General features: G+C 39.2%; 2 protein-coding genes across 5 annotated transcripts in view; one reads left to right on the forward strand and one right to left on the reverse strand.

Annotated features, from left to right (window-relative positions):
- OIT3 (oncoprotein induced transcript 3) overlaps positions 1-17,335 on the forward strand; it is a 28,125-nt gene extending 10,790 nt beyond the window's left edge. Inside the window, exons 4-9 of the mRNA XM_019624095.1 lie at positions 1,467-1,589; positions 5,472-5,594; positions 7,567-7,727; positions 9,236-9,651; positions 14,283-14,382; positions 15,955-17,335. Of these exons, the coding sequence (XP_019479640.1) occupies positions 1,467-1,589; positions 5,472-5,594; positions 7,567-7,727; positions 9,236-9,651; positions 14,283-14,382; positions 15,955-16,146 (1,115 nt within the window). The 3' untranslated portion in view covers positions 16,147-17,335. The remainder of the gene's footprint in view (positions 1-1,466; positions 1,590-5,471; positions 5,595-7,566; positions 7,728-9,235; positions 9,652-14,282; positions 14,383-15,954) is intronic.
- A 613-nt stretch (positions 17,336-17,948) lies between these two features.
- The window catches only part of PLA2G12B (phospholipase A2 group XIIB), a 26,641-nt gene continuing 25,752 nt past the window's right edge, over positions 17,949-18,837 (reverse strand). For 3 of the 4 annotated variants that reach the window (XM_019624118.1, XM_019624107.1, XM_019624129.1), the window contains one exon: positions 17,949-18,510. In XM_019624118.1, coding sequence (XP_019479663.1) covers positions 18,389-18,510 — 122 coding nt within the window. In that variant the 3' untranslated portion in view covers positions 17,949-18,388. The remainder of the gene's footprint in view (positions 18,511-18,837) is intronic. The other variant, XM_019624112.1, reaches the window with a different exon arrangement.

Genomic DNA, 18,837 nt, shown 5'->3' on the forward strand with positions numbered 1-18,837 from the left:
AAAAAAAAATCAGCCCCAAGGTAAGCACTCAGGCTTGGAACAGAGGCTTGGACCCAGCGCTGGTGTGGCCACACTTAGGATGGCGGCCAGTTCCGCTAACCATCCACTTTTCAGGCAGTAGGGGCCCCATGAAAATTCTAATCTTATTGACTATATCGTTAAGTTCTACATATTTGTTCGTTGTCAATTCTGCCTTGTCCTTTTACACACTTTTTTTTGTTTTGATTACTATCCTTTCTTTTATCTGTTTGGTGATTTTTTTTAAGAGCCTTGTGTTACGGATTTTTCTGCATTATTGTGTTCATCTCCTGTTCAAAGCCTCCTGTTTGTTATCTTGCCAACTCTCTCTTATAATGAATCATTTCCTCATGTTTATGGCAAACCACCTCCTGTTGAAATTGTTTTTCTTTGGAACTCTACTCTTATCACCTGGTTTATGGAAATTTTACTGCAGAGCAGTTTTTCAGATGCTTCTGTCAGGTATCACAGAAGCTTCACCAGCCAGGGCCAAATTTTACATCAATTTCTCAGCTTCAATATCCCCACACCATGTGTAAAGTATAAGTTCATACTTCAACCATGGCAGGGCCAGGCTTGGGTCTTCTGGGGCTTTTACTCTCCTACAGCCTCAGGCAGAAAGCTCCCTTACTGCTTCCCAGGGCCTCAGAGAAAGGTTCTACTCCCCATTTCATTGTGGGGATATCTTTGCCAGGGTCCTGGATATTTTCTGTTCCAGCTCACCTCCTCTCCTTGGCCCAAGGCGGTGCTTCCTGTCACCTCGTGGGTGTTTAAACCCCAGTCCCTGGCTTAGGTCCTATATCCAAGCCATTACAAATTTAGCTCCCAAACTTCCTCTCCTTTGTTTGTAGAAGGAAGGGGGTGGACATTTGTTGCCAGTTGTGCATTTCTTATTACAAGAATCCCTGTCTTTCATCAGATTCTTAAAATGACTTAACAATCATGGCTTAGTACAATGTAGGAATATTTCAATTTTTAAAAGAAGTTTTGAGAGCAGTTGTTCATATTGTGACAGAAGACTGCCTCAAAACTTGTCAGATATTTTATTCTGAAATGGTAAGTTCCTTTAATGCATTTAAAACACACTTTGATTTGTAAGTTTGTATTTATTTTGCAAATCTTCAGGAACTCATTGGACGAAGTGATTCACCAATGTGAATAAATAGGTGAACCCAGGTAGCAAAAGGAACTTCTTTTCCCTGCTGTTTCACCCTTGGGGGCAATTGGCAACAAGTAGGTGCCTTCCACTCCAGCAAAGGACAGATGGACAAATACCTTGGTTGAGGAGCTCAGGTTAATAGAAGTGATTATATTGGATCTCAGTGAGGGATTTGGGGCTGTGGAAAAGTGTATCAACAGGATCTGAAAAGATGTGGAGATTCTGCTAAGGGGGTTGAAAAGATTGAGTTGCTCAGCAGTATGTAAACGGTGTGGTTTCTCTTCTCCAGATGAAAATGAATGTGAGCAAAACAACGGTGGCTGCAGCGAGATCTGTGTAAACCTCAAAAATTCATATCGCTGTGAGTGTGGAGTTGGCCGCACGCTGAGAAGTGATGGCAAGACTTGTGAAGGTGAGAATGGGTAAGAAAGGATTCATATCAAGAGCCCAGAATAAGCCATTGGCTTATTCTCTGATGTTCATGAAACTGCCCAACATTAGAAGAGAGTAAGAGATTGGCTGTGTAAAGAAATGACAGAAGAGGTTCATCATCATGGAAAATGCTTGCAAGAGAATTCAGTGTTGGATTTGTCTCCAAGATTTCACAGGAGGGAGATGTTGCATTTTACAAGAGGCCAAGAGCCATATTTGAATTTGGAAAATAAATATCAGTAGTCTGTGTTCCTCAAACTTTAACGTGCCCACGAATCAATCACCTGGGATCTTGTTAGAATGCAGGTTCTGATTCAGTAGATCTGGGATCAGGCCAAGATATTGCATTTCTAGATAGCTTTTAAGTGACACCTTTGCTGAGGCTCCAAGGAGCACACCTGGAACAGCAAGGTAATAGAGGCAGGCAGTATAACCAATGGTTTACAGCAATGTTTCTCAAACCTCCCTGCAGAGGAGAATCACCTGGGTGCTTTCAAAGCTGGCCCTTCCCAAGCCACTTTCCTGGAGACTCTGGTTCAGTGGGGCTGGATGGGCCTTAGAGTTTGTGTTTTTATCAAGATCCATAAATGTCTTACCTTCTTAAAAGTTTGGGAAACTGGTTTACATGAAGCCATTTTTTTCTTCATATGCTTTGCATTTATTGGAGATTAATATATTTTTTGGAGATCAGTAAAAGTATTTTTAATAGCAGAACTACTGTATATATTTTATACAAGTAAGTAATAAAAAGAATTTGTAATGTATGTCAAATAATTGAAATGGAAATTGTCTTCTATTATTATATGAAACTTAGATGATGTCCTTTCTCTCAGGCACATTTGCCCTTGCAAATTACCACAACTAAAATTTCATCGCTTCTACTTTAAGAAGCCTAAATCTCATGACATTGCAAAAAACCAACTCTTTGCAAATTATATGAAGAAATAAATAGCTTAATTATTACTATTTATAGAGGATATGTAATTTGTCCCACAGGATAATTGAATATGTGGCATAATAGAGTTATAATACTGCTTACAAAAGGAAAAATTATGGCTAGTGCCTACAGTTTATTCCATGCAACAAAGTTTTCATTATTAGCTGAGAGACCATTAACCAAAATATTAACTACTGTTCCTTAGCACAAGACAAAATGTACTTTAAATTTTATTGACTAAGAGTAATGTCCTGAATCCACCTTAAATCTTAATTACTTTATGCAATAATCTTGGCATTTTTTAATATTAATGAAATGTTCCATGAGGAACATTTGTAATAATTCATGAAAATTTTATTAGAAATATTACAATTAATCCTCATATAATTTTAAAACCTAATAATCATAATTAAAAATATTTTAGCAGAAAATAAAATTTGTATATGAGTTATACTTTTTTTAAGATTTTATTGGGGAATTGGGGGAAGGGAACAGTGTTGGGGAATTTGGGGAGGGGAACAGTTTTGGGGAATTGGGGAAGGGGAACAGCCAAGTTGTTGTCCTTCAATCTTTGTTTGGAGGGCGCAGCAAGCTCAGCTCCAAGTCCAGTCGCGGTGTTCAGCTCAAGGTGCCATGTTCAGTTAGTTGCGGGTGGGCATATCCACCATCCCATGCAGGAGTCAAACCAGCAGCCTCGTTAAGAGCGCACGCTCTACCCACTGAGCCACCCGGATGGCAGCTCAGCTCAAGGTGTAGAGTTCAGTCTTTAGTTGCGGGTGGGCATAGCCCACCATTCGAACCGGCAGCCATATTGCTAGGAGCATGTGCTCTCACCAGCTGAGCCATCCTGCCACCTGTTGGCAGCTCAGCGGCAGCTCAGCTCAGGGCACAGCGTCACTGGCCCATGAGGGAATCGAACTGGCGACCCTGTTGCTCAAAGCTCACACTCTTGGGCAAGCTCTTAACCAACCAGCCACTCGGCCAGCCCATGAGTTACACTTTATGATTAAGATTCGTATTTGTAATTCTTAAGTTTTAATGATAGTCCAAACATATTTGCTTCTTTAGCTAGTCTGTTAGATAATTACATCTTCTTTTTTAAAATAAAAAGCTCTTTTTAATTTTTAAGAAATATTTATCATTTTGTTTTGAAAGTGTTATGTTCATAGAAGAAAATACAGAGGAATAAAAGAAAGATAATTAAAATGACCCTCAATCACACTTGCCAGCTGTATCCATTCTAAGCATTTTGGTGTATCCTCATAAGAGACTTAAATCCTTTAAGTCAGAGGTTCTCAACCTGTGGGTCGCGACCCCTTTGGGGGTTGAACGACCCTTTCACAGGGGTCGCCGGGTACTCACATGTAGGCGTAGCTGCATGTGGGCCTGAAGATGGATAGAGGAGCAGTGTCTCAGTTCCTAAGACCATCGGAAATATGTGTTTTCCGATGGTCTTAGGCGACCCCTGTGAAAGGTTGAGAACCGCTGCTTTAAGCCAACTTAGAATTTCAATTTATTTTGTGCTTTGCAATTTTAGGCCTGGCCCCTGAGTGAACATGTAGTCCAACCCTTCATTTTACAGATATTGAAATTGAAACCCAGAGAAATTAGACTTAAGGAAGATCATTTTTAAGAAAAAAAAATTCCTATTAATGTTGACTGTAATATCTTAATAGCATATTTTTATGCATTCTTCTATACTGTTACATATCATTTTTGTCTATTTCAAAAACCCATAGGAGTGCTGTATTCTTTTTGAGCATCTCAAATAATTTGAAAGCATTTCCTTTTATTATCTTACCCCTAGAACAGAAGTCAGCAAACTTTTTCTGTATAAGCCAAATAGTAAATATTTTAGGCTTTGTGGACCATATGGAATGTGTTGAAGCTATTCAACTCTGCACTTGTAGTGAGAAAGCATCCATAAACACTAGGTAAATGAATGGGTGTGGCTATGTGCCAATAAAACTTTATTTACAACAACATGTAGCAGGCCAGAGTTTGATGAGCCCTGACTAGAAGATAATGTCCAGAGCCTACAAAGGTCATTATTTTTCCTCTGCTAACTATGAAATCACATGGTAGTTTCTTCAGTTTTCAATTGAAATTATTCCTTTTTGTCCATTTGATTGAGTATGCTTTTTGAAAATGCAAACTTTTAAAAAGGAATACAATGATCACAATACCAACATGGGCCAGTGAAGCGACGTCCTCCACAACTAGACTGAAGAACAAAAAGGACAGCAACTTGTCTGTTCCCCTTCCCCGATTCCCCAACGCTGTTCCCCTCCCCCAATTCCCCAATTAAAAAAACAACAACAACAACAAAACTGCCTTCTAAGGGGAATGTCACAAAGAGCTTGACTGAGTGGACTCTCTTAGTGTGTTGTCCAGGCTTCATTTTTATAGTGTCCTGTCAGCCCAAGATACGTATCCCCAGTGCTGTTATCCCTAGAGATTGAGAAGAGGGGCTGGCTATCCAACAACTGGAAATAACTCTGATTCATCTAGCTGGTCCAGTTGAATTTATATTTGGTCAGTCCTTTTTACGTCAATAATACTCTATAAAATTTTGAATTGGGTAAATTAACTATTACAGCAATTAGAAATGACTTTTGGGTCTTTTCCCCCCAAAACATAGTCTAACTATGAGAAAAACAGACAAATCCAGGTTGAAGGGCATTCTAGAAAATGACCAGTTTAAGTGAGTTGAGCTGTAGATGTTTTAAGATTGTGCTTTGTAACTATCACATTTAATAAATGGTTTTGGTGGGCTTCCCTACATGTTTTAGTGAGTGGGTTAGGCCCCAGTGATACTGTGATGAGTGAAGTATAATCTCTGATGCAAAGTGTCATCCCAAGAACCAGAATATTTGGGGAAGAGGGCCCCAAGATTATTCCCTTTTCTTTTGGTTTTTATTGCAGACATTGAAGGATGCCACAATAACAATGGCGGCTGCAGCCATTCTTGCCTCGTGTCTGAGAAGGGCTATCAATGTGAATGTCCTCGGGGCTTGGTGCTGTCTGAGGATAACCACACTTGCCAAGGTAGTACATGCCCGGGCTTGACCTCAGCTCTAATTCATACTTCTCCCTCTCATTCTCCACCCCTACCCCAATCTCCCTGCCTGCCTCATCCAGATATGTCAAGATTCTCATCTTTCAGAACACCAGCTCTTCCAGCAGTGTGTATCTCTAAATTTTCACTCTGGAATTAATACTCAAAAGAGAAGTTCTGTAAGAAAAGATTACCAAAAAGCTAATTCTCCTTTGCTTTTTAAAAAAATGTGGTGAAAAAATATCTATAACATATAATATAACATCTAAATCAATTTTAAGTGTATAGTTCATCAGTGTTAAGTTTATTCAAATTGTTGTGCAACACCACCAGAATTTTTTCATCGTGCACATCTAAAACTCTATACCAGCGGTTCTCAACCTGTGGGTCGCGACCCCTTTGGGCGTCGAACGACCCTTTCACAGGGGTCGCCTAAGACCATCGGAAAGCAAAAAGATATTTACATTACGATTCATAACAGTAGCAAAATTACAGTTATAGAGTAGCAACGAAAATAATTTTATGGTTGGGGGTCACCACAACATAAGGAACTGTATTAAGGGGTCGCGGCATTAGGAAGGTTGAGAACCGCTGCTCTATACCCATTAAACAACTCAGCATTTTCCCCTCCCCAGCCTCTAACAACCACTGTTCTACTTTCTATTTCTATAAATTTGACTACTTTAGATACCTCATACATGTGGAATCATACAGTATTTGTCTTTTTGTGATTGACTTATTCACGTAGCTTAATGTCCACATGGTTCATCCATGTTATAGCATGTGACAGGATTTCCTTTCTTTATAAGGCTGAATAATATTCCATTGTATGTATACACCACATTTTGTTTATCCAGTCGTCTTTAGATGGCCAGTTGGGCTTCTTCTACCTGTTGACTATTGTGAATAGTGCTGCTATGAGTATGCAAATATCTTTTTGAGATCCTGCTTTTAATTGTTTTGGATAAATACCCAGAAATGGGATTGCGAATCATATGGTTTCCTTTACTTTTTACCTTTGATTTTGTTCTCAAATTTCTATTATTAGTTGTATAACTAATACTCAATTGAGAAGTCTAAGACATTGATGCAGTTCTTCTCTTTTCTAACGGATAAATGGGTTGTGAAACTAAGTTGAAAGCCCTTGGAAACTGATTCTTCTTCCCTATATTTACAATATGAGCATCAACAATCTCTGAGAACTATTTCCTGGAAATCTAGTTTTTTATATCCAGAATATTAATTTATTCACCCACCAAATATTTAATGAGCAACTACCCCTGATTTCTTTTTACTATACCCTTTGTTATGATATATCCTCAAATATTATTGTCCTCACATATTTACTGACAGTACCCATAAGTATTCCTTTTAGGGTATTTGTAGAGTCTGAAGAAGTGAACATGGGAACGCTAAGGAAAAGCAATCTTTTTTATATTAAGTTAAAATGGAATTTATAGTCAGGTTTTATGGCTTGCTGCACAACGCAAGGATAACCTGGAACTCTTCCCCAAGTGCACTAACACTGTTTGTATTACCTCTGTTTTATGGGGCAGTTATTAACAGTAAAGTCAAAGTGGCACTGTTATATAATTTAAGCCTATATCAAAGCAATACTGTTTCTGTATTACCAATAAATTGTGTTTGTGTTAAAAGTTAATCTTTTGGGTGTTTCAGTTCATGGAGTTATGCTAGCCACACTTTGAAATAAACGTCTGTTGAACTGAAACTTGAACACAGTATTTCCTCATTCAGGGAACAATATATCTCAGGAGCATTATTTGACCACAGCCTGGGGAGTTAAGAGTCCTGGTTTTATTCACCAGCCCCATCGATTTCCTCGAGGGTAGAACAAAAAACTCAAGTTGTGTGGAGGCTGAAATTCGTTCTCCTAGAAGACTTCTTTACCCTCTTCCCCATTCCAGGCTTCCTGGCTCTAACAATGGCCCCTTTGTGCCGCAGTCCCCGTGCTGTGCAAGTCGGACGCCATTGAAGTGAGCATCCCCAGGGACCTGATTGGCGGTCTAGAGCTCTTCCTGACCAACACCTCCTGCCGAGGAGTATCCAATGGCACCCACATCAACCTCCTCTTCTCCCTCAAGACCTGTGGCACAGTGGTAGATGTAGGTTTCTCCTGGAGGACACTGGGAAATAACCCAAAGCCAGTTATTTGGGAGGTAGTTGACAGAGGTATACAGTATGGCTTCTGTCCTAGATGAAATATTTCCAGGAAAGAATGGAATTTAAAAAATCCTTTGCCATTAATTTAACAAATGTATTATTGACTATGTGCTGTGTCCTGGCTCCATGAGGATGGGATGTTAAGAAGAATTCTGCTGTTTCTATTCTCAAATAGCCCCATCGCTCCAATACTTGTAGACATTTTCCTGAGTGCATCAGCATTAGTATCAATTATTTCACTTGAAGAAAGCAACTGATACAGATGGTCGTCCATTTATGAGGTAGCAAATGAGTTCAAGTATTGAACCAGGTGGAGGTAAAAGGTTTATACATTCATCTAAGCATCTGTGCACAGCCCTGTGCTGGGGAGTCAGGATTATATGAAATAAGATGCCTGATTTTTAGGAACATACACAGTAGCATTGAGATGACAATACACACAAATATAGATAAGCGACAGTGATCCAGATGACAGGTGTTACAGGAAGCCAGAAAGAGACAAACATTGGATTGGTCAAGATTGTAGGACTCAAATTGGGGTGGAGGCGTGTGCGTAGTTTATACAGGCAGAGAGAAAAAGAAAGGGCATTTCAGATGGGAAACAGGTGAGCAAATCCCAGCGATGGGAATTCTTAAGGCTTATGCTGAGGTAAATGGGCAATGCAGCCTGACTGGCAAGGAGTTCATATTGGAAAAGGAAACTGGAAAAATAGATGGGGGGAGATTTGTCTTGTGTGCTAGGGTCAGGCGTTTGGGCTTTCTTCCACCATAGACATGGGGTTAAGCAGGCACCGTCCTGATGAAATCAGAAGTATGCGAGATGGATCAGTGCAGAGCCCCTAGTGATCATTTGGTTAAACCAATATTGATTTATTGAATCTGACCAAGAGAAGCTCAGAGAGCTAATTAGACTTGGGATGATACATGCGGGGGTGGGGGGGGATATTTGACAAGTAGGTGGCCCCACTTGGCAAGTTTTGTTTATTATGTCTGTGGATAATCAAATGGAAATGCCTCATGATGAGTCGCAGTTTCTGAACGAGGAGCGTGGACGAGGCTGGAGATAAAGAATTGACAATTATGTGCATAAATGTGACAGCTGAGTTCTGTGCGAGGGTGAGTTCAGCACAAGGTCATGCTGCAGCAGGATCACCAGTCTAGGATTACAGAAAAAAAATAATACACAGAAGCTGTGCTTTTCTAAACCATCAGAGCTTTGAATTTGCTGATTCTGCATAGCTCAGGTTTTCTGAATAATATTCCAGAACAATGTGTGGGTTGACCATGAAGTAGTATGTAAAAAAAAAAAAAATACAAGGCTTCAGCAACCAAATCTCTAATGTGTTTTAAGGTTTGGAGATTGTTATGATTAAGAGGAGAGGGGGAAAAAAACAACTTTGTGGAAATAAATGTAAAATCTCTTTTCTCTCCTCACCCTGGCCTGGCTCAGGTGGTGAATGACAAGATCGTGGCAAGCAACCTTGTGACAGGTCTACCCAAGCAGACCCCAGGGAGCAGTGGGGACATCATCATCCGAACCAGCAAACTGCTGATCCCTGTGACCTGTGAGTTTCCGCGCCTGTACACCATTTCCGAAGGATACGTTCCCAACCTTCGAAACAGCCCACTGGAAATCATGAGCCGCAGTCATGGAATCTTCCCGTTCACCCTGGAGATCTTCAAGGACGATGAGTTTGAAGAGCCTTACCGGGAAGCTTTGCCCACCCTCAAGCTTCGAGATTCCCTGTACTTTGGCATTGAGCCCTTGGTGCACGTGAATGGCTTAGAAAGCCTCGTGGAGAGCTGTTTTGCCACCCCCACTTCCAAGATCGATGAGATCTTGAAGTACTACCTTATCCAGGATGGGTAATTATGCTGCTTACATGGTTTGTTATTCCCAGTTTACATCTGACCTCTAAGTGCGGAAGCATACGCAGCCATTTCCTAAAACGACATGGCACCCTCATGAACTCTTAATTCGTTCAGAAACCATTTATTACATTGTGGGAGTAAAAACTGGTGATGGAGAGGGAGTAAAAAATGACTCTAAGGGGACTAGCTCGGATGACTGATGAGATGCCATTCACCAAGATGAATGAATATAGGTAGAAAAGCAGATGTGAAGTGAAAATATTGAAGATGATAATTCCAAGTAATGATATTGAAGTGAAATTGCCTATAGGATGCATAGGAAGAGTTCAGTGGGCAGCTAGAAATGCGTATTGGTGAGACCCAAGAACAAAGTCAGGACTAAAGATAAAAGACAGAGAATCACCCCTGTTGATGGTCAAAACTATAGGGTTGCTTAACCTATTCAGAGAGGGTACGGCATGAGGGCCAGGTTGGGGCTGAGCAGTGCCAGGAGATGAGGAAGTGGAAGCAGCAAATGTAGGCTCCTCTTTTCAGAAGTTTGGTGTGAAGGAGAGAGACTACTTGGTAGATTTTAGGAGAAAGATCAAGCAGGTTTGTTTTTGTTTGTTTGTTTTATACAAAGGAGATTTCCATATTTCCGAAGGCTCCTTAGATTGAGAACCACGTGTCACAAGGTATCTTTGAAAGCCCAGCAGTTGTCACACCCATTGCTTCTTCTCCAAGGATATTCACACTCAAAACTCCAGACTCATAGTAACATCTCATCAGTGTCTTCTTTGTTCTCAGTGTCGTTCTCAGTGTCAGGTGGGACATATCTCATGTAGAGTCAGGATCTGACGCCTAATAAATGGGAAGTGGTCTAGTAAGAGCCCCACAAATGTGCCTCCTAGTTCATAGCCTTCACTAATTGGCCTGATAGACCCTTTGAAATTTCTGCTTTGCTTTATTTCTCCAGACCTCCCCGCCACAGGCAACCTTTGCCTGCTGCTACCAATCTCTTGCACAGTGATTTTCAAACCCTGAAGCACATTAGGATCAACTGAGAAGCTTTATATATATATATATATATATATAGATAGATAGATAGATAGATAGATAGATAGATAGATAGATAGATAGATAATACACCCAACTCATTCTCTGTAGTCCACTTTTACTGACTTAATTCCAGACCGTATCATCTTTCACCTGAACAGCTAACACAGCTTCCTCACACAGCCTCCTAAATCTCAACTCACAATTCTCAGCTCCACAGAGTCCCTGGGTATCCAGTCAAAAGGAAAAAAATACATATTCACATCCCTGCTGAAAACTTTTAATGGTTCTTGATTGCCTTTGGTTGGTAAATTTAACTTTACCAGCAGGAGTACTTCTAGCCTTAGATTCTTGTCGTCTCCTTAGCGTATTTTCAGAATATGAAAAATGTGTCACTCTGAGCTGCTTTGGAAGGCCAATAATAAGCCTCACGGGGACCCATAGATCTTTGGATTTCTTGACATCTTAAAGTGATCTCCAGAAAGTTTTAAAATGAAAAGTAGAATCGTCATTTTTTATTTCATTTTTTTCAGTCACATACTTAACACTAAGTAGATTAGGGAATGGATTTACTTTTTGAAGGAGAGTGGATTTGGGTTCCTTTCTAGTTTTTTTTTACAGCTTTATTGAAGTACTATTGGCATACGATAAACATAATCAAAATAGTGAACATTTCTCTCACACTAAGAGCTTTATCTTGCCCTCATATTTCCTTTTGCAAAACTGAATGTATAATCAGAACTCAGTTACTGAGAAAACATGTAACCTGCAATTTCAATAAAAGCTTAGGAAGTTTATTTATATATTCATTATTTAGACCCTCAGTTAAAGACTACATCTTTTATTTTGGACAGTTTTAAGAAGCTGTGCTATTTAATTTTCCAGCCCTTAGCACATGCAAAGCAGAGGTGGGGAGGGGGGAAAGCTGTGGAAGAAATTTAAATGCTTAAAAAGCGGAGGCAAGAACTCAAAAACACAGCTGGGTAGGCCTATTTAGTAAACAGGCCAATAGTCCCATCTCCAGTATAATAATGGTTAGTACAATAATGGTGCATATGAAATAATCCCTCAAGATAAAATCCAATTCTCAGTTTGGCACGCTGTGCCTCACCCTCTGACCTCTATCTTCTCCAGTTTCTATTCATACCAAAGGGAACTACAGGTAATTCCCAAACTCCATTGTTTCTTACACCCCTCCTGACTCTATGCCTGTAGTTTCCTTTGCCTGAAGTCACCTTTCCTTCCTGTCTGATTCTTACTGGTCCTTCAAGATTCAGCAGGTTTATTTCCTCCTTGAAGCTTTCCCTGATTTCTTCCAACCTGAACTAAAAACCTTCCTGCCATCTCCTTCCTCCTTAATGCCTAACCTATAGAAAGGGTCACAGAATAGTTCCCAATGAATTATGGAATACACATTTACATAATAGTCTACAGCCCTAAAATAAGCATAATGCAGTTTACTTACATTTATAAATTGTTTGATGACTCATTGTCCTCAGCTTAAATTTAAATCAGGCTGGTTTCCCCTGATATTTAACACATCTGGTTCACCTCCCTCTAGATTTAGTTGGCGTATGCTCTGAGAATGCAAAATAATTTAATATTAGCCTAAGCAAAGTAGAATTAGAAAGTTAATCTCCAGAAAAGGAAATGTATTGAATTCCTAAATCAAATATTGGACAACTTTTGGATAATCAGTTCCTTTGGATTATCATATACCATCAGTCCTTTCTTTTAGCTCATGAATTTGAAGTTGACAGAGCTAGAGCTAGCATCGCCTAATCACAGCAAACACCAAATCAAGAGCCAGAATTTGTCCTGAGTTCTATTCTGTAATGTGTTACTCAGGACAACTCTTTCTGCCTCATTTTAAAGAAAAATAATAGTATTTTTAATTTATTTTAAAAAATTTAATAACATTTTATTCAACCAAATTTCTCCAAAATATTGTTATTTCAATGGCTAATCAATAAAAAAATTATTAGTGAGATGTTTTACATTCTTTTTTCTGCTAAGTCTTTGAAATCCAGTGTGTATTATACACTATAAGCACATCTCGATTATTTTTATTTTTTTATTCCCAATTCCCCAACTCCCTAGTATTTTTAGATAAAAATAAATTGAAAATGCTGACACTTAGATGAACGTGCCATTTTAATAGCATGTTATTATTATTATTATAAATATTGGACTATAAGTTCCTTGATTTCACAGACCACATTATTCATCTTTATATCCTCTGCAGCAGCAGCAGAGTGTGTTGCACAGATTAGATGTACAATAGGATTTATTTAAGAATATAATCAGGGGCCGGCTGAGTGGCTCAGTTGGTTAAGAGCTCGCTCAAGAGTTTGAGCTCTGAGCAACAGCGGTTCGAGTCAGCCCAAGCTGAGCAGTCGTGAGCTGCCAACAGGTGGCGGGATGGCTCAGCTAAAAAAAAAGAAAAAAAAAAAGAATATAATCAGAAGATATAGAAATGAATTTTACCTCAGGGAAATTAATACATAAACCCAAGAAATAACAGAAAGCACATCATATGTTTAGATCTTTAGTTCAGAGGAATACTAGTAGTAATACAAGTCAAGATGCCTTATTTTTAAACAATTTTATTGGATTTTTTTTAACTGCACTGAAACGGCAATTAGCAATGAACTAGAAAGTGGTCTGTAAGCAAATGGAGCCCAGTTTCTCAGGCTTTTATAGCTGATCCTCACTTTTTTCCTGGCTAGGTAGACAGGAACTATTAGGTATCCATACAAAGGAAAATACACTTAGAATAAAGAAGTTTGTGTGGAGTTCGGAATGGAAAAGAAAATAGAAGTGTGACCCTTGGCTTTAACCTTTAAGGAGACAAGTTACATCAGCACTAAACCTTGGCCTCAACTGACTATTCATTAAACTTCTTTTCCCCTAGCTAAACGTGAGGTGAGCCTAGGAGTTCACTTTGAGCAGTAGACCTAAGATCAAAACCCAATCAAACTACAGTTTAGCATTAAATTTGGGACTTAAAACAATTTGGAAATAAATGACTTTTCCCCAATAGAACCAGTTATTTATTCTCTAAGAAACTTGGTTCTTTATGCAGCTCTTTGATGCACAGATTGGGGTTTGTTCAACCGTGAATCCCCTTCAGGGGTAAGTCTTTAGGTATTCATAAATATTTATGAAACCTAGTTAAAAAAAGCCTTCCCAAACCAATAATAAAGTACGCAAATACAGAATTCCTGCAATATATTACAAATGAAAATACAGCCTTACACAGATACCTTTATTTCAAAAGGTATTTTTGAAATCAATGTTATTGCTGTTGCTAATACTTCAATACATGGACTTAACAGGAAGTCCTTGTGCCCCGTTTGTGGGCACAGGGAATGACCGATGGGACAGACAGTGTTAATGAGCAGGGCTGTGTCTGAAGATGCCTTCACAGGAAGGGAATTTCATTTTTCCTTCGTTCTCAAAAAGCTTGAGTGCAGCCCAGCCCCCTCCACCCAGTTTGCCTTTCATTGGACCAAACACGGTGGACTGGATTGTTTTTCCACCTCTGTTTAAACAATCAAGTCTTACGTGCTCTCCTGTCCTACTTCCAGCTGTGTTTCAGATGACTCAGTAAAGCAGTACACATCACGGGATCACCTAGCAAAGCACTTCCAGGTCCCTGTCTTCAAGTTTGTGGGCAAAGACCATAAGGTAAGCTGAACACCATTGTAGCCCCTGGCCTGAGCCTTTCTTCTCAATGTCCTAATTGTTGACATTCTACGAGCCCATGGTTAGGACCTGCATTACGGCTATGAAAAATACTGTAAAACTGGCCATCTAGAAGCTTAACACCTTCATGAATGTCATAATTATCTGTCGCCCTGCCAATAAAATAACTGTCCTTGTTCAAAGGAAATACTATATGATCACAATTTTAAATCCTTGTGGGCAGGTATTATAGTTGAAAAAGCCTATGTGGTAATCCCATGGCAAAGACTATGCACAGAAAATTCACAGACAAAATAGTAAAATGTTCTGCGAAAATAGTACTTAAAATGCCAATTAAAACGATTATAAGACTATTTTACACACATTACATTTATAAAAATTATAAATCACAATGCTCGCAAAGTTTTAAGAAGTATACTGTAACAGTATAAACTGGCACACTTTCTGGAAAGATGCCTGATGATATGTAATAATCACCATAAAATCATCATCTTCTTTTATCTAAAACTTCCAATGAAAGTTTCCCAAAAATAAGCAAAAACAGAAAAATAAGATTGTTGGATGTGTTTACAGAGCTTTGTTATAAGGGGAGTGAAAAAGAAAGCCCCCAAACAAATAGGGCTGCAGTATATCGAGTGCAATATTAAGAAGTTATTAAAATGATATAGAAATATGGACGTATAGAAAAAGGAGATATGAATAAACCATTGTAATAACTTGCGTGTATACTGAATATGCTACATTTTTAAAAAATACATACGTGAATAGAGGTTATAAGAGGCTAGAGTATGTTAAGCTAGAAGTATTTTATTTTTTGTTTCAGTAGAGTCTTTGAAACATTTCAACAAAAGGAAGTTTAAGAGCCCAGCAATCTTTCCACACTGTGTTTAAGTGTATTGATGTCATTTCCCGCTATATCACTATTCCAGAACAACTGCTAACCATGATGGCTAAGCCTGGTCTCTCTCCTCCACTAGGCAGCACGCTTTGGGAAGTGACTTATAGCGAGAAGCTTGGAGAAAGAACTTGTTATTTTACACAGAAGTGCATGGGAGCTGATGTTATTCCCAGACCTTGATGTGAGGGATGAAGATGTTAACATTATTAGATGTTGTCTTCACAAAGGTCTCTCCAGGCCCTGCACAAACGCAGAAGTTATGGCTGTGGGGTTTTAAGTTACCCACGGGACTCAGTGTGTTTGCCATGTTACTCAATGTGTGAATTTGGGCAAGTTCCCTAACCTCTCTCTCAGTTTCCTCATCTGGAAAACAAGGGTGATGACATCTTACCTCAAAGGGTTGTTGTTTAGATGAAATGAGATAATACAGAGGGCGCCAAAACAAAAAGTATACACATATTAAAAAGGAACAAACTGTATTAAAATGGTAATAATATATACTGATAATAAAAGATGAATACAAGTCATGTGTATGCATTTTTTTGGCACCCCCGGTACAAATGAAACATTTGGTATGGTATCTGGCTTCGAGAAAGTGCCCCACACATGACAGCTGTTTTCCATGTTTTTGTTAATTATGATTATGGTCTTTCTAGGAAGTGTTTCTGCACTGCCAGGTCCTGGTCTGTGGAATTCTAGAGGAGCGTTCCCGCTGTGCACAGGGCTGCCACCGGCGAATGCGTCGAGAGGCAGGAGAAGGAGAGGACACAGCTGGTCTGCAGAGCCAGATGCTGACGAGCGGCCCAATCAGCATTGACTGGGAGGACGTGGCCGATCCCACACCCTAGTCCTGGCTTCCGGCTGCCCGCATGTTTGGACCTTCTCCCCGCTCCTTCTGAGAACATCAGTCAACACCCTAGAACACTGCCCTTCTTTAAACCTCATGCTGTGGGTTTAGACAAATTCCCAGAACCTACTCTCTCTGATTTCGGCCCACTGAGTCAGGAGAGGTCAGCTCACTGCTGACCGACCTGACCCAGTGGGGGCTTCAGCCTCCTAAGGTTGAAAGCTATGCTGACCACGCAGAAAGCAGCTCACCCCATCCCCCCAGTTCTTTCCTACAATGCAGTAGGACCGCCGAAATCAATACTGGGTATAATATTTCAAATTAAGAACTTAAAAAAATTAAATTGTTGCTTGAAACTATGACTTAAATACCCAATGATCCCTTAAATATGTAAATAATAATTATACCCTGAAATTTCAATTCAAATACAGAATAGTTATAGGAGATTTGGAAATTTATCAGTGTAAGTGTGTACTAAAAAATAGTATTTGGTTTTTCTCTTACACAATATTTTCTTTTGATATTTTTATATTGTCTTAAGTAAAATAGTTTCAGTTAATAAATATTAATAAATTCATTAACATGGATTTAAGTGGTTCAATGACTGAATGGCAGACAAACTTAAAGTTTGGTATCATATTCCCTGTTTTTTGGCATTCTATGCCCTCAGATGATAAGACAATAGAAAAAGGTATAAAACTATACCATACTATTTTGTAGGTGTTTAATACATTTTATTGAAATAAATATCATAAACCACAGAGATAAAATTTTATATGCAGTTAATTCCAATTTTTTAATATGCCAGTTAAATCATGACTTTATATAGGATCAAAAAACAGTTTTTCTTTTTTTTTCTTTTTAGAAAAGGCTACAATCAACAATTCTTAATGGAATCAATAGAATTAACAAAAGGAAGGGAAAGGAGAAAATGATCTGGATTGGAGCTGGCCAGCTTTTTCTGTAAACGGCCAGATGGTAAATATTTTAGGCTTTCTGGGCCATACAGTCTTTGTCACAAGTATTGAACTCTGCTATTAGACAGGAGTGGCCATAAACACATGTGCATATGCCTGTGTTCCAAATAAAATTTACAGAAATTGGTTTTGGACCTGATTGGCCCGGGGGCCTTTATTTGCCAATCCCTGACCTTAGGGGACATCAGAATCATTTGGGGAGCATTTATACAATACAGGCATACCTCAGAGATATTTCCGGTTTGGTTCCAGACCACCACAATAAAGTTATTATCGCAATAAAGTGAGTCATAATCTTTGTGTTGGTGGAAGGTCTTGCCTTCAATTTGTAAAACACACAACATCTGTGAAGCATACTGCCAAGCACAATAAAACAAGGTATGCCTCCGTGTAGATACCACCCCCAGAGATTTTTTGCTTTTTAATGCTCCTCAGGTGATTCTGACCAGCCATCAAGAGTAGATAACCACTATTGAGGGAATAGCCATTTGTCTCTCACTCCCCTCAGATTTCAGACTTTTCCTAGCTATCTTCAGTGGCAGTTTTTACCAAGTGCTTCTTAGATCTTATGACGCAAAGACCACCTAGTAATTGGGAATAGCAACAGGAATAGTTCACTGAAGGAAAAAATGGAAACTCGGAGACTGAACTCCATTTGATCACCACCTCCACTGGCTTTAATCAGGTAAGCCTCTGACCACCTGTTCTTATCTCTTGAGCACCAGTGGAAATAACTGTTATCATTGGTGGAACTTACCAGGTTGGATTCTGTTCTCTTCTCAGTGAAATGGAAGCATACTGGTGATAATGGAATACATTCAGCTCATTTCAAATTTTCTAGAAAGTACACTTTATTAAATGTGAGATGCTTGCTGGCAACTGACACATGGACCCAAGGAAAGTCATTGCTTCCCAAATGGTTGGACTCTGCACAATTTTACTTATGAATATAATTATCAGGTCCAGGAATCCAAGTATTTTGGTTTTCATTTTAGTCTTTAAACTAAGAACTGAATTTCTAGGCAAATGTGTCTTGGTTGGGGAGACCAGTGGTAAAGTGAAAAGTAGCCTTCAAATCACTTCATGTCTTTTTTCCAATTCTCCTCAAAGGATGGGACTCACTTTTCAGCTGTAGAATATTTCCTTTCTCCTCCTTTGTGGTACTCAAGCTTTTGGAAGAAAGGATGAGACACATCTGTCACACGACCGTCTCCAAGACTGACAGCTGTGGTGTCACTCAAAACCAAAAACGAAATCACTTCTCCCTTATAACTCTTCTTTGTCCTCTTCTGCACAGATGCAGGCTGCCCGTTGACTATTCATAAAGGGTCGGCAGCCCAAGGTCCATACAGTATTGAAGACAGTATCAACCAGAGAATCACAGGCTACTTGAAAAAATGTAGAGAAATATAAAGGTTAATATATAGACTACCCCCAAGTAGTATGAGTAATTTTAAAGAGACAATGTAGTTCCAAGATTGACATGATACCCAAAGCAAAGTACAGGCAGTAATACAAAAACAGAATTAAAAGGAAGAGAATATGCATACATTTAAAAGAACTTTTTCAGAAGAACTCCATCCAGTTTAGTAGAGTGGAATACACTTTGGGGTGCTCTCCTTTTATAGGCCTCCAGGTCAAAACCATGGTTAGCAATCAGATTCTCCCATACCACTATACTCACTCTGTGGAAATTTTACCTTTTTTTTTTTTTT

This window comes from Hipposideros armiger, unplaced genomic scaffold, assembly GCF_001890085.2.
Source record: "Hipposideros armiger isolate ML-2016 unplaced genomic scaffold, ASM189008v1 scaffold_15, whole genome shotgun sequence".
Classification (NCBI taxonomy): Eukaryota; Metazoa; Chordata; class Mammalia; order Chiroptera; family Hipposideridae; genus Hipposideros; species Hipposideros armiger.